This window comes from Camelus bactrianus, chromosome 19, assembly GCF_048773025.1.
Source record: "Camelus bactrianus isolate YW-2024 breed Bactrian camel chromosome 19, ASM4877302v1, whole genome shotgun sequence".
Taxonomy (NCBI): domain Eukaryota; kingdom Metazoa; phylum Chordata; class Mammalia; order Artiodactyla; family Camelidae; genus Camelus; species Camelus bactrianus.
In genome coordinates this window covers 36107349-36131442 of record NC_133557.1, presented here as the reverse complement: position 1 = coordinate 36131442, position 24094 = coordinate 36107349, and the positions used below count along the sequence as shown (strand labels likewise).

The 24094-nt window shown below is 53.1% G+C and overlaps 1 protein-coding gene across 1 annotated transcript in view; it reads right to left on the bottom strand.

The window, feature by feature from the left end:
- Window positions 1-16571: 16571 nt before the first annotated feature.
- RALGAPA2 (Ral GTPase activating protein catalytic subunit alpha 2) overlaps window positions 16572-24094 on the bottom strand; it is a 265479-nt gene continuing 257956 nt past the window's right edge. The window contains exons 39-40 of the mRNA XM_074347799.1: window positions 22529-22568; window positions 16572-19796 (exon numbers count right to left, since the gene is read on the bottom strand). Coding sequence (XP_074203900.1) covers window positions 22564-22568 — 5 coding nt within the window. The 3' untranslated portion in view covers window positions 16572-19796; window positions 22529-22563. The remainder of the gene's footprint in view (window positions 19797-22528; window positions 22569-24094) is intronic.

Below are 24094 nucleotides of genomic sequence, written 5' to 3'. Positions count from 1 at the left end.
CGTGCTGAAGCTGGCTGAACAGTGCAGAAGGGACAGCAAAACACCCCAGCTGACTTCAGGGTGACGCGGTGTGAGTTAGCAGGCTGTTCCACAGGGAGGAAAGCACATTCTCTCTTTTGAATCCCTCCTTGGACAAGTTTGCAGGGGCCCCTAACACAGAACACCCAGTGGGAATGCACCCACCTTCTTTACAGGTGTGTGAAGGATGCTGAGGACGTCCTGTGTGAACGAGGCTGCTCCAAACTCGGACCCCCACCGGCAGACGCTGGCCACGCAGGACAGTTTGGCCTGGGCGAGGCGGGTGGGAGCCTGTGCTGGGGACATGTGTCCTCTCCGTGTGGCCCCATCACCATCAGCTGGTCCGAGGCTCTTCTCCGGCTTGGCTCCGGGAGCCTGGATCACATGGTGGAGGCAGCCTCCCCGGGGTAACCTGTGAGCAAGGTCAGAGGCACCCCCACCAGCTGTCCACAGTGATCCCGGCCCGGCGCAGAGCAGAGCAAAGCCGGAGGCTGCCTGGGCTCTGGCCTCACTATGTCAGGGTGCCCTGCAGAGACCTGGGGGCACCAGGCTAGGCAGGGCAACACCAGTCACCAGGCGCCTGTTGCCCCGTGTGTCTGTGCCCAGAGGCTGCCGGTAAGGGTGCCCAGTCCTTCGGTGCCGCCACCACTCCGAGGGCAGCTGCCTCCTCCCACCAGCCACCCCTCCACCCCCTTGGACTTAATTCCACAGCCATCCACAGAAGCAGGAGAATCTTTTAACGTGCCTGCTGCTGTAGATAACACCATAGGAACCCTTCACCACCAGATGTCTCGCAGAAGAGAAATTTCTAGAAGCAGCTTGGGCAAACCCCTGGGCTTCCTCCAGGCCTGTCTCCTCATCTCTGAGCCAGAGAATGGGCTTCTGTGACGCACAGTGAGACGTTGGGCAAGGATTCCCTAGCCTGAGACAGAAGGCAGCGGGGACCCCAGAGGGAGTGGGGGTTGCATAGGCGGGAGGAGCCCCGCGCTGTGGGAGGAGCCCCGCACTGCGGGAGGAGCTCTGCACTGTTAAGGCTCAGCTGTAAACCCGCTGGCCTGTGGCAGGCAGGCTTTGAGCAAAACTTGTGATCGTCTTGCAGAAGGGACGTCTTGGTCTCGTGGAGACATTTTGGGGCAAATAGACCCTAGTGTGTGGGGTAAGTTATAGTCATACAGACGCATAGTGTGCGCGTCGCCCAAGCAGCCTGTTATGGGACCAGGTTAAGTTACCGTCCTTTGCTGGTGAGGCTAGGGATCCTTGCTGTTTGGTAGTTCAAAGTCCACATTGTGGCATTTGGAGAAGCTCGAGGAGGAAACTGAGTTGTAGAGAGGAACCCACAAGGTGGCAAAGCGCACACGTGTGAGAGAATCAACTGAACAGCAACGTGCAAGGATACGGACTCCATCCGATGGCCAAGGTGGCACCCAGGCATGGCGTGCAGTACGGCGCGGTCTGAGGACACTTAGCATTCTACTCCTGAGTTATGCAAACATCTGAGTAATGGTTTGGCAATATAACCTGAAAGTAACAGCTGAGAGTTCCGCTGGGCTGAGAGAGAGGGCAACCAAATGCAATCTTCTTGCTATTGAGGAAGCTGTGTTTGTCTATCGCCGACCCGCAGCATTAAACACCGTACTTGCAGGGAAGGGCTGGCATGCTCGTTGCTCCCGGGTGGCGCCTGGCGGCCGGCTCTAACCGGCACGTGGGCATCGCAGAGGGAAGTTCACCCTCTGAAGGGCTGCTTCTGGTCCTGGCTCTTCCTCCCATCCCCCGGCACCTCTGGCAGCCAAAGCTCCCAAGTGAGGCCAGGTACGATGAGTCCACAGGAGGAAGGGGCCAGAGAAGGAGGCACCCACTTGCCTGATGATTTCGATGAAGACGAAAGTCCCTTTGCACCAGAACTAGGGAGCTCCTGCCTCCTTCTGAAGTTGCTGAGGAAACAAATAACTTCCAGCCTGTCCGTCAGCATCCTCTCATCTTGTGCAAGCAACCAGCTATAGATTTTGGTGTCATCAAGATGATTTCCCGGTCAAGAGGGTTTTCTGAAGACAAGTGGCCTGTTCCTTTGGGCAGTTCTTAGGAGGAACTTTGGGGAAAATTACCACGAGCCAGTCTGGGTCTCAGAAGGGACAGAGCCCAATGGGAGGGGTCACCAGCAAGGAGCCTGTGACAGACCTTCCTGGTGACTTCTCAGGGCGGGGTGGGGGAAACACCTTGGCTTCCAAGTTTACCACTTCCAGCAAGTGTCTGGTCACCGTGAAGGCCTGATAGGCTTCTTAGAATCATCGAATGTATCTGAGCGTGTGGTTGGACGGCAGTCACCATATTTCACTCACCCAAACACACACCCTTTCATCTGTTAAGCCCCAACTGTCATCATTTGTCTGGTGCATACTTTTATCGTGGGCTTGTTCTGTTGCATCTGGAAAGTGGAATGTTCAGGGCGTGCATAAGTCCTCTGGCAGAATATATGGTGAGCAGGTGGGTTACGGGGTCAGTGTGTTCATATTTATCTCATTTGAAGCTTTCTAGACTGTGTGGTCTTCCTGGTGGCCTTTCCACACGAAGGTTATTCATCGGTATTTCTTCTTCAGCTCATTGCAAACTCTGGGCAAAGCAGTCTTAGGACATTCTCCGTCCAGAAGTGAAACCTGCGGAGCGCTCGCTGCCACTCAGCACATCCGAGGGCAGGATTGTTGACAGCCAGTGTTCCTTGCATGTCATACTCACACTGCGTGGCCACCACCATCTATAAGAAGCTCGTCCACAGAGTTTGCATTCGTGGTTCGCCAGTCCTGCCTTCCCTTTGCCAGAACCCCACTGTTCACTGTTCCTGGTTTGAACAGCGGGCAGAGCGTTCGTTCCACCAGCGGAAACTTCACCCTGAATCCCTCCCTCGCCTCCTCCATTCGGCAGAGAAGCCCTTTTACTTGAAGGCAGCATCTGCTCTGTCTCTTGCTCAGGATTGGGGCCCTGATGCAATGTCCCTTCTCAAATGCCACAGCCCTGGTCACACCTGACGGTGAGAGGAGGGACAGAGTGAGCCAAGAGGCTGTCGTCTGTCGGATCTGATAAGAAGCAGAGGAGGGGTTCGAGCACAGGAGGCTTCAGAGGAGGGGGGGAAATCAGAATAGAATTCCCTCCAGGCACAAAGAACAGAAAAGCATGGGGAGCTCGGGCTGAAACACACGTGCACAATGTTGCTCTTTAAAAGCTCGTAACACCAACTGACAGCCATTCTTTTCTACTGTGATCTCTCCTGCTGTATTACATAGAGCGAGCCTGTACCATTCTGGAATGCAGCTACACAGAGGTCGTTAATAGGGGACGGCCAGAAACCGGTAGGAATCATGTACGTGGAAAGGATCTCACTGAGGACTGTCAGGGATGAAATGAGATGCGCCGAGCCACAGTCTCCGGGTGGCCAGACCCAGCCAGAAGCACGTTGCAGCTCATCAGGCACTTTTCAGTGTGGAGAAGGGCAGCCTTCCTTCGCCCGTCTCCTGGACAGGAGACCTTTCTTGCTTCTGTGAACACTACTGCCATCCTTGGTATCTTCGTGAAGGTTTTCACATGGATATCTTGATGAATCAGCAAACCAATGATAATTTTGAATCATTTTCGGGAGACATTTACACAATTAAGATTTCAGATTCGTATCAAAAAACTTTTTGCTCCATTAACCACAGAGAAAATCATGAACTTTCCCCTTCGTATCTTCAAAATTCGGTAACTAGTGTTAAAGAGAACTTAAAAAAAAATTAACTTCATATTATACTCCCCTGACTTCTTTGTTGCAGCAAATGTGATTTTCTCTTCTAAGCTTATACTGAGAATCCAGAATCATTACCACCGTTGCAGTCAGTATTTCTCCATCTCGCTCATCATAACAGAAAAGGCTAAACCAGAGGTTGGCAAATGAATGCCCATAATCTAGCCTTGAGCCTGATTTTGTAAATAAAGTTTTATTGGGTCACAGCCACACCCACTCACTCACCTACTGTCTTTAGCTGCTTTCATCCTGAAGTGCAGAGTTTACTCAACAAGGTAGAGACTATTTGGCCCACAAAACCTAAAATCATTATTATTCGGCCCTTTGTAGAAAACGTTTACCAACCCCCAGGGCTGGACACTAAAATTGTGTGGTTTTACAGATGGTGAAGATCTATAGAGAATGTTTTCTAGATCACCCACATTCCTGCCCTTGAGGACTTGGGAACTTGGTCCCTGCGAACACTGCTTTCCGCGGTGGTGTGTTGAGCACCACCAGCCCCACGACTCAGCACACGTAGTCGTGAGGATGATGAGACGGAGTCCTGCTATTGTCACCAGTGTCACCGTCTCAGGCACCACTTTAAAAGCCCCCATCATTTAAAGGAGAATGTTCCATAAGTAGGGAGCTGCCTCCAAATGGTTTTACAGATACTGTTCATGTCTGTCATGTCCGTTACAGCTGCTCTCAGGCAGTACGTCCAGCTCCTAACCCGCTGAGTCATTTGCAGGGACTTCAGTGGAAGAAGCCGCTTGTCTCCTGGTTTAAATGTTGTTTCTTGACTGCAACAATGGCTGCATTTACCACGTGAAGTAGCAAGCTTCCAGCTGAGTTGTAAGAGACTGCCATTCTTGTAGGTAAAATAAGGGTTAGTATCAACAAGTTGGTAAGGTTCAACCTAACATTTCAGGGACTTTTGGTAACTAGCAGCTTAACAACTGAATTAAAGATGGAAGATAACTTTGATTCAGCATTGATCAGTTTTAAAATTATTTGGGAGTAACAGACACCTACTACAATGTATCAAATAGGTAAATAACAAGGATCTATTGTATAGCAGAGGGAACTATATTAAACTTCTTGTAATAAGCTATAATGGACAAGAATCTGAAAATATATGTGTGTGTATATCCATATACATATATAACTGAATCACTTTGCTGTTCACCTGAAACTAACATTGTAAATCAACTACACTTTAATAAAAAAATAAAATTAAAAAAATTAAGTTATATTAATTCAAAAGCCACAAGCAAGGGGGTGCCAAGATGGCAGAGCAGAAGGATGGCTAGCACACTCCTCCCTCGAACACACCAAGAGACACATCTACAGACCCACCCACTTGCCCAGAGCACCTGCTAAATTTTGGCAGAACATTTCTTACTTCAAAAGACAGGAAGATTCCTCACAACATCTGGTAGGAGAGGGAGAGAAAGAAGAAGAGAAGGGAAGTCCGAGTGGGACCCATCCCACAGGGAGCGAGCAGCAGTGGAGGAAAAGCGCTCTTATGCTGGGGTGCGCCTTCTCCAGTGGGGAGGTCAGCAGGGACAGGGGGAGCCTCCAAGGCTCGGATCTGTGCACAGCAGCCACTTGGCAGACGGAACTGAGAGAAACCAGCACACAGGCCTCCGCGGTTCCAGCCCCAGATGTGAGCCGGCAGGAGTGGGCCAGGGCTGGCTGCTGGAGCCTGGGGAGGGGGTCGGGGCCGACTGCGCAGAGGCAGCCTCAGGGGACTGGAGTGTGCTGTGGGCTGTGGCCTGCCACATGCTGCAGATCAGAAACATTTCTGGAAGCCTCCATCCAACAAAAGGGAGCAGATTTGGCCCCTGTCAGGGCTGTGACAGCCGCAGGACAGAAAGGAGGCCCTGCTCAACATCCAGGGCAGGCTCTGATTGCCACAACACTGGCCACACCCCCAATCAACAGGGTAACAGCCAACACACATGGAAGAAAGAGGTGGCAACCATCCATACTAACAGCAACATTATTAGATGCACAAGGTCAACACAGGAAGCTCCCACTTTAAATTAAAAAAAAAAACAAAAAACAGCCCTTCAAGGCCACAATAGGTAACTGATACTCCCAAATCCAAAGAGCCAGAGAGATATGAATGAAATGAAGAAGCAGAGGACCCACTCCCAGTTAAAAGAGCAAGAGAAGTCCCCTGGAAGGACGATCAATGAAACAGACCTCGAAATTCCACTAGATCATGACTTCAAAATGGGGTGATAAAAGCACTGAAGGAAATGAGACTAAGAATAAAAGTGCAGAATACTATAAAAAGGAAATAGAAACTATAAAGAGGAGCCAATTAAAAACAGAAAACTCAATGGTTGAGAAAAGAGCTGAGCTAAGGCCGTCAAAAGCAGAGTCCATAATGCAGAGGAACGAATAAGTGACTTAGAAGACAGGATGAAGGAAGTCACTGAATCGAATAACAGACAGAAAAGCAAGTGAAAACCAGTGAAAGCAATATGAGGGACCTCTGGGTAATACAAAGCACGCCAAACCACGCAGAAGGAGGAGAGAGAGAAAAGCGGGATGAAAAAGGATTTGAAGAAACCATGACTGAAACCTTCCCAAACCTAAAGAAGGAATCAGACAGCCAAGTACAGGAAGCACAGAGGGTCCCCAACAAGAAGAACCCAGACAGACCCACACCAAGACATGTAATCAAGATGGCCAAGGCTAAAGATAAAGAAATGATCCTAAAGGCAGCAAGAGAAAAACAGAGTGAGTTACAAGGGAGGCCCCATAAGGCTTTCAGCTGATTTCTCAGCACAAACAATAAAGGGCAGAAGGGAGGGGCAAGATATATTCAAAGTCCTGAATAAGAATAAGCTGCAACCTAGGATACTCTGTGCAGCAAGACTATCCTTTAGAACAGAAGGAGAGGGGAAGAACTTCACAGACAAGGAAAAACCAAAAGAACTCAGCGATACTAAACCCATGCTAAAAGAAACATGGAAAGGTCCACTGCAAGTAGGAAGAAGCAGAAAGCTATAGAAGCGAGGAAACCGCAACTGGACACGTGGTTACTACAGTGAGCAGCAAGAGGATACACATGCAGGTGTAAAAGAGGACGTCGAGTCCAAATCATCAAAGGTGGGAGAGGGGAGCAAGGAAACATGTATGTTGTTCTTTTGTTGTTGTCGTTGTTGTTCTTTTTAGGATGTACTTGAGCCTTCACGATGACCAGTTTAAAGCAAACAGATACAGTAATGGGTTAATATACTTGAACAACAAGGTAACCACAAATCAAAAGCATACAAAAGAGTCGCAAAAACAAAAAAGAAACCAAGCTAATACAAAAGAAAATTATCAAACCACAAAAAGAAAAAGAAAGGGACAAAGAGGAAATACCAAATCAACTGGAAAACTAAGTTCAAAATGACAATAAACACACATCTATCAACAATTACTATACATGTCAATGGACTAAATGCCCCAATCAAAACACACAGAGTGGCAGACTGGATAATAAAACAAGAGCCTACAATATGCTGCTTACAAGAGACCCACTTTTAGGTGAAGGACACACATAGATTGAAAATGAGAGGATGAAACAAAAATAAACAAATGGGACCTAATTAAACTTACAAGCTTTTGCACAGCAAAGGAAACCATAAGCAAAACAAAACAGCAACCTACGGAATGGGAGAAAATATTTGCAAAAGATGAGACTGACAAGGGCTTGATCTCCAGAATATATAAACAGCTCATATGACTTAATAACAACAACAAAAAAACAACAACAACCCAGTCCAAAAAGGGGCAGGAGACCTGAACAAGCAACTGTAAAAGGAAAATACACTAATGGCCAACAGGCACATGAAAAAATGCTCAATATCACTAATTATCAGGGAAATGCACATCAAAACTACAGTGAGGTATCAATTCACTCCAGTCAGAATGGCCATCATTCAAAAGTCTACAAATAATAAATGCAGGAGAGGGTGTGGAGAAAAGGGAACCCTCCTACACTGCTGGTGGAAATGCAGTTTGGTGCAGCCACTGTGGAAAACAGTATGGAGATTTCTCAAAAGACTGAAAATAGAGTTACCATATGACCTAGCAATCCCATTTCTGGGCATGTATCCAGAAGGAACCCTACTTCAAAAAGACACCTGCATCCCAATGTTCATGGCAGCAGTATTTACAATAGCCAAGACATGGAAACAGCCTACATGTCCATCGACTGGATAAAGAAGTTGTGGTATATATATACAATGGAATACTACTCTACCATAAAAAAAGAATAAAATAATGCCACTTGCAGCAACATGCCTGGACCTGGAGATCATCATTTTAAGTGAGGTAAGCCAGAAAGAGAAAGAAAAATACCATATGATATCACTCATATGTGGAATCCAAAAAAAGAGAAAAGAAGACACTAATGAACTCATCTACAAAACAGAAACAGACTTGCAGATACAGTAAACTATCTTATGGTAACCGGGGGAAAGGGTGTCAGAAGGGATCAATTTGGGAGTTCGAGATTTGCAAGTATTAACTACTATACATAAAAACAGATAAAAAACAAATTTCTTCTGTACAGCACAGAGAGCTATATTCAATATATTTTAATGCCCTTTAATGGAAAAGTACATGAAAATGAATATATGTCTGTGCATGCATGACTGGGACATGGTGCTGTACACCAGACATTGACGCCTCCTAACTGACTATATGTCAAGGGAAAAAAAATCCGCAAGCACCTTCGTGATGACGGCGGAGCTCTCCGAACTGTGCAAACATCAACATTTGGGGCATGCAGATCAGTGCCCAACAGGGAGAGGCCGCAGTCAGCCGTGTTGAGGAGTTCCCTCCCTCTTCCTGCCCTTTTCTAAGGTAGGTTTCCAAGCCCGTCTCGCAAGTGCCTCGGTTATGGCAATGACAGTGGAAGATGTGTTGTATTTCCCAGTATGTATTTTTCAGAGTCTCATTTCTCAACGTGTGGACCGTGACCTGCAGCAGCCGCATCACCCGGGCGCTGGTCAGAAATGCAGACTCGCCGGCCCTGCCGCAGACCTGCCGGGTCAGAATCTACGTTTTCACAAGCTCCCCAGGGGATCTGTGTGCCTGCTGGTGTTTAAGGTGCTCTGGTGGAGAGTTCAGGTCCTAATTACACAGAGAATGTTGCCAAGGGTGGCTGCCAACAGTCAGTGTGTCCCGGGAGGAGCTGATGGCATGAAGTCTGAACCAGAGGCCGCTAACTCCAACTAATGGTGGACTTGTGACAACAGCACGAGCTAAAATTCATTGAGCTCCGATTAGTGACTTGGTCTAAGGCTTCGACACGAGTTACCCACTGATTCCCCAGAATCACTCTGTGAGGCTGTATTGATACCCCCATGTCACAGATGGGGGAAGGGAGGCCCTAAGAAGTGACACGGCCAGTCAGTGGGGACGTTTAGTTGAGAGCAAGAGGGACGGCGGTTCATAGAGATGAACCCCCGGGAAGGGGGGCAGATGTGCCCGTGGCGGAGAATTCAAACGCAGGGTGAAACTCCAAGAGTCCTGCCTCCGCCTCCCTGTCAAGGGGGCCTGACAGCTTGAGGACATACACAGCAAGAAGCCCAATCATGGAAACAACTGATTTGTGTTTTGGCCAATTGACTCCAAAATAAAAAGCCTGAAAATTACATGCAGGTGAGAGAGAGGGGAGCTCGTGTGTCATCATTTCAAGGCATCTCCTGTCTCATGCATTGGAGAAACGTCTTATTTCTACACTGCCCGCCCTGCAAACTCAAATCATCGATACCCCTGAGGAAAAGGTTTATTCAGCGAGTGCGGCTGCGACGAGGCTCCCGCATGTTGTGAGCACAGTGCCGGACTCGTAGATGGGGGGCCATTTTCGCTTTGCTTCAGCATTGCCGAGAGCTGGCATGCCCGAGCCGTCTTCCGTCAGCCCTCTGCCTCCACGCGGGTTCTAAAGGCACTTGGTTGAGGAAACCACTTACTATTCTACACCTGCAGGCAAGTTAACAGGCCATCCCAGAACCATGGCAACCGGCCAGAGCGCGAGAAGGAAAAATCCCTGAGCACTGGCCGGGAGGTGTCCCTGCTCAGCGGCCGCCAAGGGCGACACCCAGCCTGGGGGAAGTGGGGCCCGTCACACAACCTGAATCTGAGACTCACCGTCAAGTCACTTTGAAGAAAACATTTCAATAAAAAATGTAATTCTGTACCTCCCGGAGACTGCCAGCGCCGGGGCTTCCGCGTGCTGGGCTGTGGTCGCTCTGGCAGGCCCCTCCCTCCAGCCCCCTCTCCGAGCTGGCCGAGGTGAAGTTGGACTTGCCTGGCAGGTGATGTGGGTGTCGTTCCTGGTTCTTTCAGCCCCAGGGCCCACGGGAGCCCAGAGCCTCTAATAAATTATTTATTCCCCTCAGCTGGCCAGAGTGGGGCCGGCCATCTGCAGCCAAGCACCGCCCATGTGCTGTGAGACTGAGTTGTTTGGGTCAAGGGCTGGTAGGAACTCCCTCATTGTGGCTATTCTGAGTTCTCTGAAGTCTGTCAGCTGATGTCCACCAGCTCCATCCACCAATGTGCGACAACACCCACTGTAAATTTTACATAATGTTAAGGCCCCTGGTGCAGGTTCTTAAAACATTCTGCAAACTCTGTGACAACCTTCCACTGGGAGGTGGCATGCGTGTCTGTCCCTTGAAAGTGAGCGGACTGCTTCCTCGAGTAAAATGCAGCGAGAGTGACGCTGCGTGACTTCTGAGACCAGGCGGGGAAAGGCCCGGCCGATCCTCCTTGGACCCTCTTGGGGCTCAGACTCCGCGCTGTGGGGAAGCCCAGGCTGCCCACAGGGGCCACACGTAGGTGCAGGGCTGACAGCCCAAGATGAGATTCCAGCCAACGGCCAGGATCGACCCCAGACACACAGGAAGGAGGTGAAACCCTGAGACGACTCTGGCCCCCCCAGTGTCTCAGAGCACCCCCCATTGTCTTGGGGTGCCTGCAAAGGAGAGCCCGGGGGTTGGGGAGAGCCAAGTGGGCCTCGTCATCCCGGAAACATGAGACTAATGAAGTGACTGTTGTTTGAAGTCACTGTGTTTTGGGGTGGTTTGTTAGGTGCAGCAGGTCCCTGGGAGACACCGTTTTCAGAGCACTGTCTGGTTTCCGGAGTGCTTGAATGTGAATTTCTCTGTGTGGTCTTCCCATTAACGCTGTGTGGAAAAACTCAAGGTCACTAATCTGGGTATGAGAACACCGCCTGCGAATGGTGAGGGCCGGGCTCGCCGTCCGAGACTCAGAGGTCGGAACCGAGGCCCCTGGCTCCAGGCACGGCACTTCTTCCTCGAGGTGAGGTGGTCCAGGCCCTCGGAATGGGTTTCTCGTCATCTCACCCATCACACCACTGAAAGCACCATCAGAACGTGCTGCTGTTCGCAAGTGCCTTCTGGACATGAGGCCACGAACCACATCCCAGGTAGCACAACTGTGGACAGAGGTTCTGGGGCGGGTCCCTCGTGAAGTTACCGTTGGATGTCGGCTGGGGCTGTGGGCCAGTGAGGGCTGGAAGGACTGGGGGATCCACTCCCAGAAGGGCCCCGCCCACGTGGTCGGTCTGCCCAGCCCTCTTGGGGTCCCCACCTCACCGGGCCGTTCTCCGGAGCAAGCCATCCGGGAGGCCACGGTGGGACGAGCAGTGCTGCTACGACTCATGTTGGAAGACATGCACCATCTCTGTGCCATGCCTTCTTTGTCCCACTGGTCCTCTCTGACTCAGTGAGGGAGAGGCCCTGTCAGGGTGTGAACACCGGGGTGGCGATCCCTGGGGCCACCCGGGAGGCCAGCATCTCCATCCACACGACAGCCCTAATCCACAGGCGAGCAAAGAGGGGTCAGGGAGAACGCAACTTGGGGCTGGAGGCCAGGTGGGGAGGGTGCGGCTGGAATCGGAAGCAGGGCTGTCTGACCCCCGGGCCACGGTCCTCTCCGTCTGCAATCCAAGGTGAACTCAGGTGTGTTCTGATGCGTATATACATTAGTATTTTCAGAAAATTTCTTCCAAATCAGGAAATTCCTTGGCATGCAGTCACGGACAGGGACGCGGGCCACGGGGTGGGCCAGCTGACTGGAGGCCTGACTTTCCTCGTCCGTAACTGCCTCATTTCATTGCGGCTGGAATTCTCCCTTGTACCTGGGTGCCCCCCTTGACAACAGTGTTTCCTTTCCTTAAGCTGATGGGTAACTTACTGAGTTTCCTCCTGCAAACACGGGAACACGTGAATTTTGGCTTCCCTCTTTTTATAGACCCTGAAAACTGATGTTACAGAATTCTAAAATGACCAAATAGTCTATTAGGGCTAAAACTGCATCTCCTTTCCTTTATTTTTTCATACTTTACATTTTTTACTTGAAAAAGTAGCAAACACGAAGAGCTAACTATGAAAAAGCGTGTTTTGCTGCAAACTTAGTTACATAAATGCTCATAAAAATTGAGAAGGAAGACATGAAGATCGTAACAGATCAGCAGGGGAGATGAATACCCAGTTCACAAGTACCCACCTAGAGCTGGTAAAAAAACATGAAGAAAATACTTGGCTCCCCTAAAAATCAACAGGAAGCTAAACATAAAAGAATTTAAGAAAATTCACAAAGAAATCACGCGTACTTTCTGCTGCGGTGATTTTGCGTTTAGGAATGTATCTCACAGAAGTAAAGGCAGCTGTGTGTCAGCTAGACGGTGAGACGGTACTGATCACAGGTGCCCTTGTTTTAAGAAACACTGGAAACCACCCGAATGTCTACAGACGTTTAAGAAGGTTACATCTACATAAAGAATAATACGCAATTATTAAAAAGGACAAGTCAAGGGAGGGATGCCCACGGCATCTCGTGAGGTTTACAGAGGAAGTTACAGAGTGACGTGTGTTGTCTGCTACTGCTTCTGTTAAAAAGGAAAGGCTGTGTCTTTGTGTGAGTTTGCATTAATCTGCAGAAAGTCTGCCAGTGACCAGGGGCTGGAAGTGGGGCAGGGCAGTCATTTGAGAAGGGGAAAAACGCACAGAGCACAAAGTGGGAAGTACAAATCACTACGTGGGCTATTTCATTAAAAATCTCAGTAGTGATCAGTAAATCAATCTTATTGATTAAGAAAAGCTTGTTTTGCATTTTCTTCCCGGCACCTGCCCTCTCCTCCAGCTCCAGGTCTTCACTCTTCCTGGTGCCCAAGATGAAGGTGCCAAGACTTCCCTGAAGGCAGTGACCAAAGTAGCTGGTTCCCGTGGGCCTGCAAGCGCCCATCAACGAGGAAGACGAGGTGGTCTTGTTTAAAGGGCAGAGGGGGTGATGCTGTTAACGCGCAGCCCTGGCTGCTTCCAGGTGCCCGAGAGAGGACGCCGCGGCACGGCGCCCGCTCAGGGGAGGGCGGGAGGGCGGTCTGCCAGGCGGCCCCCTGCCTGCCTTAGCCCAGCGGCCATTTCTGGGGGAATATTGATCCAAGGACTCACCTCTGCCGGCCCAGCCACAGAACGCAGTCCCTGAGTATTCACAGAAAAAAAAGCTTTTCTTTGCCAGGCTATTTTCTGAAGTCAGAAAGGTCCTTTCAGGAGCTGTAATAGCAGGCCTCTTGCCGCTTCACGCCCACGGCGAGACCACTTCCAGTTTTCAGCCCCTCCCGCCCCCGACCCTGCTGTCAAGGTGGAAGCCGGCAGGTGTGACCTCTTTATATAAAAGGTTCTCTGTAAACTCAACCAGTGTCCTGCTGGAGGGGGAGGTGGGACGTACGAGTGGAAGGCTGAAAATTACACCTGGGCACACGGGGACAGCATTCTTGTTTCAGAAGATTTATTCATTTATCCTTTATTTCCTAAAATAATGTTTTAAATAGAATTTTGATCACATACACAACGTCATCTGATATTTGAAGTGGGAATATTTTGGTTTCAATGTCCAAAAAAGGAATCCAGCCAGTGTTTTTCACATCTGACATGGTAAAGGAGGATGCTGACTTCCTAATTTCTCCCTTGTAAGAGGCAGAATCTTCCAGACAAGTATCTCTTCACACGAAAGCTGGTTGTAAATGCTCACCCCTTCATCTCATCCAGTTTAACTCAGGATAGTGGAGACTTAGGGATTAAAAGTATTCTTAATTTAAAATGTTAACAACAAAAAGGAAGCCAGCTCCAATTCCAGAAAATTCTTTTATAATTCTCCAAAGGAGTATCATTTCAGAGTTCCCGCTCCTTTCGTGGCTGCTGTTAGATTGTTCTGGTGTGCACGTCTGAGAACATTTGATTTGGGGCAGAGACTAGTATTTAAAATGGGAGGGGGGAGGGTGCAGCTCAAGTGGTAAAACACATGCCTAGCATGCACGATGTTCTGGGTTCAATCCTCAGCACCTCCTCTAAAAATAAACAAACAAACAAACAAACAAACAAACCTAAGTACCCCCCAACTAAAAAACAAAAAAAAAGATGGGAAAAAAATAAAGATTAAAAAACAAGTTACCTAAAATGGGAGGAGGGAGAATCGCTCAGTGCTAGAGCATATGCTTAGCGTGCGCGAGGTCCTGCCTGGGTTCAATCCCCAGCACCTCCACTAAAAATAAAATAAAATAAATGAAATAAAATGAAATAAAATAAAACAGCCCGACTTCCGGGGTCATCGGCCGGTCCTGCTGTGTCACCTGGGGCAGAAGGTGCAGCGAGGCTGTGCAGGCCACACGCAGAGGGCGTCTGCTGAGGGTTTGGGGACCAGGGCTCTTCCTACTGTACTCGAGGGCTGTCCTTTAAGGCCACGGATGCGTCTTTACCTTCTTTTACTTAAACTGAACATAAAACTTTTTGTGGGAGAAATGAACAGAGACTTTTGGCCAAACTGTCCCAAGTGCTAAATGGTCCTGGAGACACGTGTGCAGGGGGCAGGAGGTCCTTCAGAGGCAGCAGGCCACCGAGCATCACGCCATAAGCATGGGGAGCCCACATCTGCCCCAGGTTCTTGGCCATCAAGTCTATTGCTCAGACCTGAAGACAAGAGCAATGTGTCTTTCTGGAGAGGAATTACCCAGTGGTTCCCCGAGTCCCAGAGACGGGCAAAGCCAGTACCCTGTTCTCTGCCCGGAGGGAGAGTCTCGGGGTCAGCGAGTTCCCTGCTCCGAGCTGGGCCTGGTCCGAGTGAGCGGAGGGCCAGGGCGGCTGCAGACTCAGCCTCAGGGAAACCTGCATGGCGGCTGAAGGGAACGCGGTGGCTACAATTCCCACAGCCTGTGCGCCGGTTCAGAACTGGGGCGGCTGCTGCTCAGGGGGAGGGCTGCCTCCGGGAAATGGGGCCCGGGCCACCCAGCCCCCGCCCGAGCCCGCCTCCCCAGGGAGGCTCAGCTCCAGCGTCTGCAGGAGGCGCTGGGGCCGCAGCGGCGGTGCTTCCGGCGAACCAGACGCGCCGACGAAGTCCGCTGGGCTCCATTTCCACGGCCTTCGCTTATTGATTTGAAAAATGAAATGCAATTAAGGCCATTTCCATTTATAGGAAGAAGGGTGAATGATAATTGTTCCCCTTGACATCAACTGTTTAATAAATCAACGTGGCCTCACTTTCGTTCACACACACACCGAGGACCGTATCACTAGCTCACGTGTGTACGGAAGTGAAAAGTACCTGAGTCGCACCCCTCAGAGACGCTCTCCGCTGCAGCAGGTGCGAAAACCGCCGGCCCTTCCCTGGAATGCTTGGAGAATTACACCAGGACCAGGCTGCACCCGAAGGCTAGTCTTTCTTTAAAGTCTAGCATCTAGCCAAAGCCAAGAACGGCCGAGAAGAGCATTATTTGTACGAGGGGTCCTTTTGGAACCACTGGAAGTTGGATTCTTTTCAGAATTCTGCTGAGGGTCTGCAAATATGGTCTGAGATGGGGTGAGTATTTTTTGAAGATGACCAGGATCACTTACAGGAACCACAGTGACCCACTGCTTCCGGGCCGCGGAGCTCAGAAACCGCACCGAGCTACATTCGACGAGGATCCGCGGACCGAAAGCATAGCGGACCTCCGAGCTCCTGCTCCTGCTCCTGCAAAAGCTGAAAAAGGCACCTGGGTCCCTGGTGAGGTCACCAAAGCGTCTCCGAAGTACACGTGCTCAACAAGTATTTGCTAACTGGACAAATGGATGCTTTTTGACAAAGCCTGATTGTCTAACGTCCTGGAAGCTCCCTGCTGCCCAGAGCAGGGGAGCAGCCGGATGCTGGCAGGGCCCACCCGGCGGAGGGGTCCGAATGTGAGAGCTGGGGTCCTGAGGTGGGGCCGCAGCCCAGCTTCAGCCGCACCGAGGCTGGGCGTTATTTCGTAATTACCTCTTGTCTGTTGCTCATTCATGAGACAAACCCTCAAGGCTGGCCTCTCACTACCAGGGTCAGGGACTCCGGGGCTCTGGAAGGGCGCTGGCGCAGGAGGCTGCCCTGGAGGGGCGGGGCCACAGCCAGGCTCATCCTGGGCCTTGGACACCAAGCGCAGGGATACAGGCCCGGCTACCTGACCCCGGAGAGGGGATGGACTGTGATGCACATGGTCAGAGACGCGGGGCTCGAGTCCTCCCGTGAGTGGTTCCCAGTGTCCGTCTTATGACCCGAGAGGTCACTTTTACAAAAACGCACCTGTCATCTTCCCTGTGTCTGTACTGGCCACCGTTTTGGATACATCTTTAGGCTTTGGTTAAAAGCAAATGCTTTTGAACATCTTCGTCTGATAAAGATGTAAACCACCTTTTGTTAGATGCCAGGATAAACTTCCTACAAACTATCATGAGAACAAAACAAACACGTGGCACAGAAGTGCTGTTTCTACTTTATTAAGTCGTCACAGTAAATCAGACAGGAAGAGGTTAAACTGGAGAGTCCGGAGCGGTAGCCAGGGAGCCCGGGCCCCGCCCCCGCGGTGCGGCCCCGCCCACACGTGCCTGCAAAGTGGGTGATAGGCCCGTCTAAGCCCAGATGTGGAGCATTAAGAAAATTAAATAACGAGAGAAGCAAAATAAAAATCAAACGACGCACTATAACTTAATTTACCGTATTTATCAATTTTTTCCCCTTATGTGCATGTACTAAATATTGCAGACCTGAAGACAGAGGAAAACATCCGTTTCACGTGTGGGTCATACTGAGCGCGACGAGAACGTGGCTGTTTCCTGCTGCGTTTCCCTGCGGATGCGAACATCCCCCCTTCAGTAGCTACAAAAGGTAACACAGCCACGCGTGAGACATCGCAGTGCGCGTGGAAGGATCCCTCAGACCTCCAGATACAGACAGGACAGGACAGGAAGCGCGGGGGTCACGCCCGAGGACAGTCAGGAAGACGCGACCCGCCGCGTCTGCACACCCGCACCGTCTCCTTGGTGAGGCGGCGGCGGATCCATCAGCCCCGGGCGCAGAGTCAAGTCTGAAGCCCCTCCTTCCCTCTGGCTCTCCAGAAGGGCGGCCTTAACCACTGCTCTAGTCACTCCCCCAAGCTGAGGTCCTCACTCCTGTCTGAGTTAAGGTTTCACTATTTAAAATGCCATCATTTTGTGGAATTACTATATATTTTTTTAAGTATGAAAACCTACTCAGTGGGACTACTGAACACCAGCTTTGCTTTAGGTGGAGATCAGCAAAGAGAGGAGAGGGACTGGGCTGGCCCTGCCTGGAGGCCGGCGAGTCTTATCCATTTTGGGCCAATTAGGGCCATTTTTCTTTACAGACGGCTGACCTACTAATGTGACGAGTCAGCACTGTAACTCAGGTGGGTCCCCCCCCCCCCGGGATGAGCGATCCTCGGCTTTTGCAATTTTGCTGAAAGGCATTTATTACAGAAGCACAATATTTGCTTTTCTGAGAAAAGAACAAACTTGATCATTTCAATTTTCCACCCCAAATAACAAAAATGATTCAAGTCCACGTGATTGCAAGCAAACCTGGTTGCCAGACTTCCTGTTCCCCAGTTCCAAATCTCCAAGCCAAAGCTGTTACTGAGAGTAGCCGTGAAACTGCTGGCTGTCACCTGGGGTCACGAGGTTGTCAAAATCCTCAGGGATTCTAGGAAGGTCTACTTACCTGCTACCCACAACTGACTTTCCCATGACAGGTCGGGGAGATTGGTTCCTAGAGAGAAAATGGAACCACGGAGCAGTAGTCCAGGGGAGTTTAATAGGCCCTCCTAGTCCTGACACAGACCAAATTCAGGAACTCTGCAATGGGGGATTTTCTAGAGCCTGAAGGTGAAACATTCCCCCAGAGGCTGTACCGTCTGAGCCCAGGGGGGACTCCGGGGCCCAGGAACGAGGGGTGCTCTCCTGCCGGAACCAGGGCTGGGAGCTCTGTAAACAGCAGATGGCACAGCAGTACGTGTCGAGTCTGAGCCACGAGGGCCAAACGATACGACCAGAAAGCCCACGCCATTGCACACTGGCGGGGGGGGGGGGGGGCGTGCGGAGGAAAACAGGAATCGGGACATTTGCTGACAACAGAGAACGCTGCCGCTTCCGGTCTCCCTTCATGTTACCACTGAGCCCCCAGTGACTCTGGCCTGGGAAACGTCTCTGGTTCTCTCTGGTGCAGACAGCGCTCCAGCTGCCCCGGTCTGGGGGCCTGGCCTCAAGCCCCACCCGCAGTCCCCTGGAAAGCAGAGAAACCAGCTCTCTCCAGAATGCAGGGTCCCCTCCTTCTAACAGGTATGGCCTTCTCAACCCTGTCTCACTGTCCCCAAAGCAAGGCTGGCTCCTGGTCGGCCTGTTTCTCCTGCAAAGGCCAGGTCCAAGCCAAACCAACTGGGTAGCTGACTGTCAGTGAAGGTGGCCACTCTGCTGGGGTGAGGGGCTTGGAGGAACCCCCAGGCAGGTGGCCACGGCAGGCTGGGGTACACGCAGGTGGGGGCAAGGGCTGGGAGGCAGAGGGCAGGGGAGGGCGGGGAAGCCCCCACATGGAGACCCTCTGGGCCCTTAGCTGGCGGCTCCTGCACTCTGAGCCCAAGGCTGTCACCCTGGAGACGGCCCGACGGCCTAGGTGACCAGCAGAGGCCTGCACCCAACACTCGCTGACCCCACCAAGGGCGCCGGGCAAGCGCACGCGGGGGGTGGGGCTTTTCACTTTTCAGCTTCTTTTTTAAAAACAGGCACACCCGGCCTTCCTTGGAGCTGAATGAGTAAAAAGCAGGGCTCAGCCCCCTTTCTGGGGATCTGTCACCAGACACTCCGGGAGCCGGGACCTGGGTGTGAGGCCCTCAGGGCAGTTGGCAGGGCCGCCAGCGTGGGCCAGGCCTCTGGAGGCGGATGCACATTCCAGGGGCCCGTCTCAGGCCAGCGCCCAGGCCGCACGGATGCCTGGACGGCTTCCTGACCCGCGGGGGGGTTCTGCAGGCAGGACCCTCCGTTTCTAGTCACCTGCGCGCGCTCTGCTGGGCGCCTCACCGTCACCCCGGCACAGCCAGGGCCAGGAAGCCTCTCCGGAGGTAGCGGGTGGCGGGAACCAGGTGGAAGGAAACACAGCAGGAGAGGTAAAACTTCTCCTGGGCTCCGGACCCGAGGGAAAGCCAATTTCCACGATGATGACATTTTTGAGTAAAGCAGGAGTCCTCACAGAAGCACCAGCAACATCAAGGCAGGGAAAACCTCTCTGCAGCAGTGTCACGAGCTTTGCGGGCCCCTGGGTGAAGCAGGGAGGGCTTACAGACGAGAGGAGCCAGCCGCCCCCCCCTCCCCCAGAGCCCGGAACCTTCTGTCTCCTCGGCGGGCAGCCCCCCCACCCCCGGCGCCACATGACAGTGGGCTCATCTCTGGTTGGGGGGGCCCTTTCTTTTCTTCTTCCAAAGCCCGAGGCACATGAGACGCCACTGCCAGTTGCAAAGTCTGATCTGCAGCACTTCGGTGGGGCTCCCCTCACTTCAGAAGCCTGGGGACAGGAAGACTCGCTGAGGGCGCCCGCAGAACCGCAGCATCCCCAGAGTCTGGGTTAGGGGGTTCAGGTGGGGAATGGGGGCATCTCCTCTTCTGCTCCTCCCCCGGAGGCTCAGCTCGGTGGCCAGGCCCTGGAAGGAAGCAGAGGGAGGCCTCGTGGGCACAGGTTGGAGGCAGGGTGTGGGTCTCAAGACACGGCCTGGGAAGCGGACTGGACCCCACCCTGCTCCCAGCACTGGGACGAATGCTGGACGAATCCACACACCGAGGTCCTCCCGGCTCCCGGCCTTTGCTCTGGGCTTGCCCGAGGTGTGAAAGGAGCTGTGGACCTTTTGCAAATTAACTGGGCCTCATGGTCCAGTCTGCAAGCAAAGACGGAAGAGAAAAGGCCCTGATGACAGTGGGCAGTGCGGGCATGGAGCATCTCTGCCCAGAGTCAGTGGAGAAGCAGGAGGACCTGCAGGGTGGGACCCGTCAGTGTTCTCACATAGGCTGACATACTGGGGCTTTGCACCACGAGTACAAACTCTATTCCCCCAGGAGCCGGAGACGGGAGGTCAGGACTGATGGACCGCTGCTGAGCTCCGGAGGGAAAGGAATGAAGCTGGAGTCTGCGTGCCCTGCCCCCCAGGGCTGCCTGCGTGTCCCCCCGCAGGGCTGCTCAGCGCTCAGAGGGACCCGGGCGCCGGCTGCTGCAACACTCGGCCGCTGTTGCTGACACAGGTCCCTGGGGCCGGGCTTCGAGGGAGGCCCGTTTCATCACCCTTCCCCTCGTAACCTATTTTTAAACCCTTCTGGGTGACACCCCACGCTTCCTCAAAAGCAGACTTTCTAACCTCCTCCGGCTTGCTTCACTTCCAGAGCTTTGGCCTTTCACATTTTTACGACTACTGGCCTTTGAAATTAATTTACCTAAGTTATCTTTCGCACAGACAGCATCTTCTTTCATTTTCTGCCCTCACCTCACTGTTTCCAGGGAGAGCCTCTGAGATCAGTACCTGTGAACACGCTTGGACTGGAGGAGACGCCCTCCCCGGTGCTGCTATGAAACCGAGATCCCCCAGCCCAGGCTTCGCTGTCTCCTCCCTTCTGGTCCCAGGAAGGTCGGGTAGAGAGAGTTCTGGGCCCTCTCCTGCTGCTTTCGTCCTTGAAAACGGGCTGCTTTTAACAAACGCAGCACAGCCATGCTGTCACCCGAGGCGGGGACGGCACTGGTGACGGACATCGTCCCAGCCCCTTGGAGCCAGAGGTGGGCATCAGCGTGGGGTCCCAAGGTGCAGGGGCAGCAGGGGAACAACCCTGATTCAATCCCAGGTAAAACTCCATTTTGAAATACCGCCCCTTCAAACTACGAGACCTCACGTTGCTAACTAGGACCCATGCCACCCACTTTGTAAGCAGAGCCATTGGGAGACGGAAACAAAAAAAAAAACAAGTAAATGAGAGAGAAAGTGGTTTTCAAAGATCTGATATTAAATGAGAGTAATTCTGGGTCAGAAGGGAAACACTGAACTCCCCACCCCCACCAAGGAGACAGGAGGGTGCCCCTCGAGGTCCTGCACGGCAGTGTGGGGGGCGGGGGGCGATGCCACCCTGGACAAGCCCTGAAGCTATGCAGCCACGGGAGGGCAGTGCCCCCCAGGAAGGTCCCACGTTCCTTGGGTCCCCACCTTTCCGCTGGCACCTCCTGGCTGGCGGTGGCTCCTGCCAGGCCAGCCACACCCATGACTGACGGGGAGGCAGCAGCCGTGGACCGAGCATGCTAGGCCGCCTCTAACTGGGGCGACTGCACTCCTGCACCCCCTCGGCCTGTCCCTCCTTTGGGAAGCCGGGTCTGTCCAAAGGACACCGAAGCCCCACTTTGCTGCTTTTGTGGCAAGAGCAGGGGGACGCAGGTTGAGGGGGGTCTCCCAGCAAACACAGGCTTCTGCATGAATCCCTGCTGCTGGTGGGGTTAAGAAAGAGCAGCCGGGTGGGAGGGTCAGCCCCCTAAGCCAGCGGCCCCGCCCGGGCGAGGAGGGTAAACCAAGGATCCAGACCTAACCTCCGGCTTCCGCGTTCACTCAGCAGCAGCAGCGTCTGCACCACCGCCCCCCTCGGGTGACGGGGCTGAAAATGACAGCCCCTCCCTGACCTTCTGCACCATCGTCACCCGGTCCCCTTTCCACCGCTGGACCCACGAGCCAGTACAGCCGGCCACCCCGCTGGGTTTTCTGCTGGCACTGCCTGGAGGTGGCCGCTGCCATCGGTGCACACGGGAAGGGCCCGGACCCCGGACGGGGCAGAATGGGGAGGCCCACGGAGGTCACACCTGCCGCGGCCGGCCTGCCCTCTGGGCCCTACCCTGCAGCCATGCGGGGTCCTCCGCCCTCTGTGCTCCCCCAGCTTTTGTCTGCTCTCCCACTCCCAGCTGCTTCATTCAGCACACCCAGGACAGCCTGCCCCCCAGCCCAGGCCTCGGGGGCCCCTCGAAGGCCAGCGGTCAAAGGCCGGCCCGCACGTGCCGAGTCTTATCGGCCCATCTCAAGACCCCGCTCCTCCTGGCTCGGCAACAAAAAAGAGGGAGGCCCCGGTCCCCGGGCTCCCCGAGGCCCCGCACACAAAAGGGCGGCGACAAAGACATTTTCTGGGATGGCAGGTGTTGGTGTCTGATTCCGCCCAGAGTACAGGGGCAGGAGTGAGGCGAGGCCGGGTCTCCCGCGTGGGTGGGCAGCACAGACACGTGGGCAGAGCCCCTCAGTGGCGGTGGTGGGGTGGCAGGAACCGGTGGGGGCATCTCAGGGCCATGTCAGCCACGGAGGAAGGGAGGAGGGTCCCTGAGGAGCAGGGCGGTTGAGCGAATCTGCTGAAGTGTCAGTCTTACCTTGTTCAAATCCTGCGGGGAGACCCTTCGGTTCTTTAATCTGCAGGAAAGAACATAAAATCAAATGGGTACAAGCCCGCACCTCCCAACTCACGAACACGGTGCTCATCATATGCTTCCCCCTGGGCTGCCTGAGCGTCCCTGCAGCCTCGGAGGGCATCACAAGCTGGAAATTCACCTAAATTTCGACTTGGAAGGACAGAGTGGAGCTGCCGCCACACGCCTAAGTGTGACATGAAGGTGACACTGGCTCTCCTAGGATGCGGGACAGATGCTGTTGGGAGCCCCAGCGACCGGGCGGCACCGACCACTGTATCCTCCCCCCACTGCCCGGCCAGCATTTCCTAAATATTTGGCCTAAAACACAGTCAAAGATGAGAGTTGGAAGTCAATGGGTGACCTGAAATAATAAAGTATCCAAGTTTACGTGGCTCTCAGCTTCATTTACGGACTTTGGAGTGGCACACAGCGTGCTGATTTGGTACAGGTGTCACCTGCGGTGTGACGGTCCTCAGGGAGGAAGCACACGTCGTGCTGGGCAGAGGTGGCTGCAGAGGGAACCCTGCAGTGGCGAAATTGGGCTGTAAGCTCACCTCACTCACGGAGCAGTGGGGGCCTGGCAGTCCCACCAAGCCTGGGAGAGGCTCTGAGCTCGTCCGCGCTCTGTGACCATCTTTCTTGATCACCCCATGCCTCCCACGGCTGCCCTAGTTTCCATGTGAGTTTCCTTAGCAAACGCAGCCTCTCTCCGCATCAGGGGACAGCCCCTCACCCCAACCCCCACAATGCTCCGAATTCACTGTCACCAGACCACCACCACATCCGGACAAAGGACACTTGTCGGTGACATGGCCTGCTGTCTGCACGGCCACAGTTGTAAAGATCGTCTGCTGACCTCGCCTGCTAAGGCTGGCACAGTGACCAGGGCCAGCTTTGAAGACGGATGCTGCTGGAGGAGGCACCTCTGATACATCCTAGGTAGGGCTCTCCGAAAGGAATGTGGACTTCTCTGATTTTCCAACCTGTTGATGAAAATTCACTCCTCCCAACCCTCCAGAATTGTCTGGGGTTGGGAATTTCAGGACAAGTAACTGAAGAAAACGATCCAGTGGCATCCTCTGCCTTCCCTGACTTCCAGCCACCACTGGCTGCTCCCTCTTCACACAGCGCTCGGTTTCTGGGGGCACAGAAGTTCTCGGGCAGTGTGGCTCCTGGTGCTTGACCAGGAAAGTTCCTGTGAAACCTCTAGACAATGTGACTATCTAGACACCCTGTCTTCCCCCCCGCGCCCTGTGTGCTCACAGAGGACGGCAATCGAAGAACATCTCTGCGGGGGTCTTCCCGAGTGGAGGGGCTTCCTGGGGCCCCGGGCTGCTGACCTTCTCCAGTGCAAGCAAGAGGTCTCCCCACGCAGGGGCTCCTTGGCCCCCCTCCCCTGCAGTCCTCAGCTCTGGCTATGCTGGGCGTCCAGGCACCCGATTGGTGGAACCCAGAAAGCAGACGGCGCGACTGACAATGGAGGGCTTGTTTGTAATTGCTGCTGAGGACCGCTCGCTCCTCTCCCGG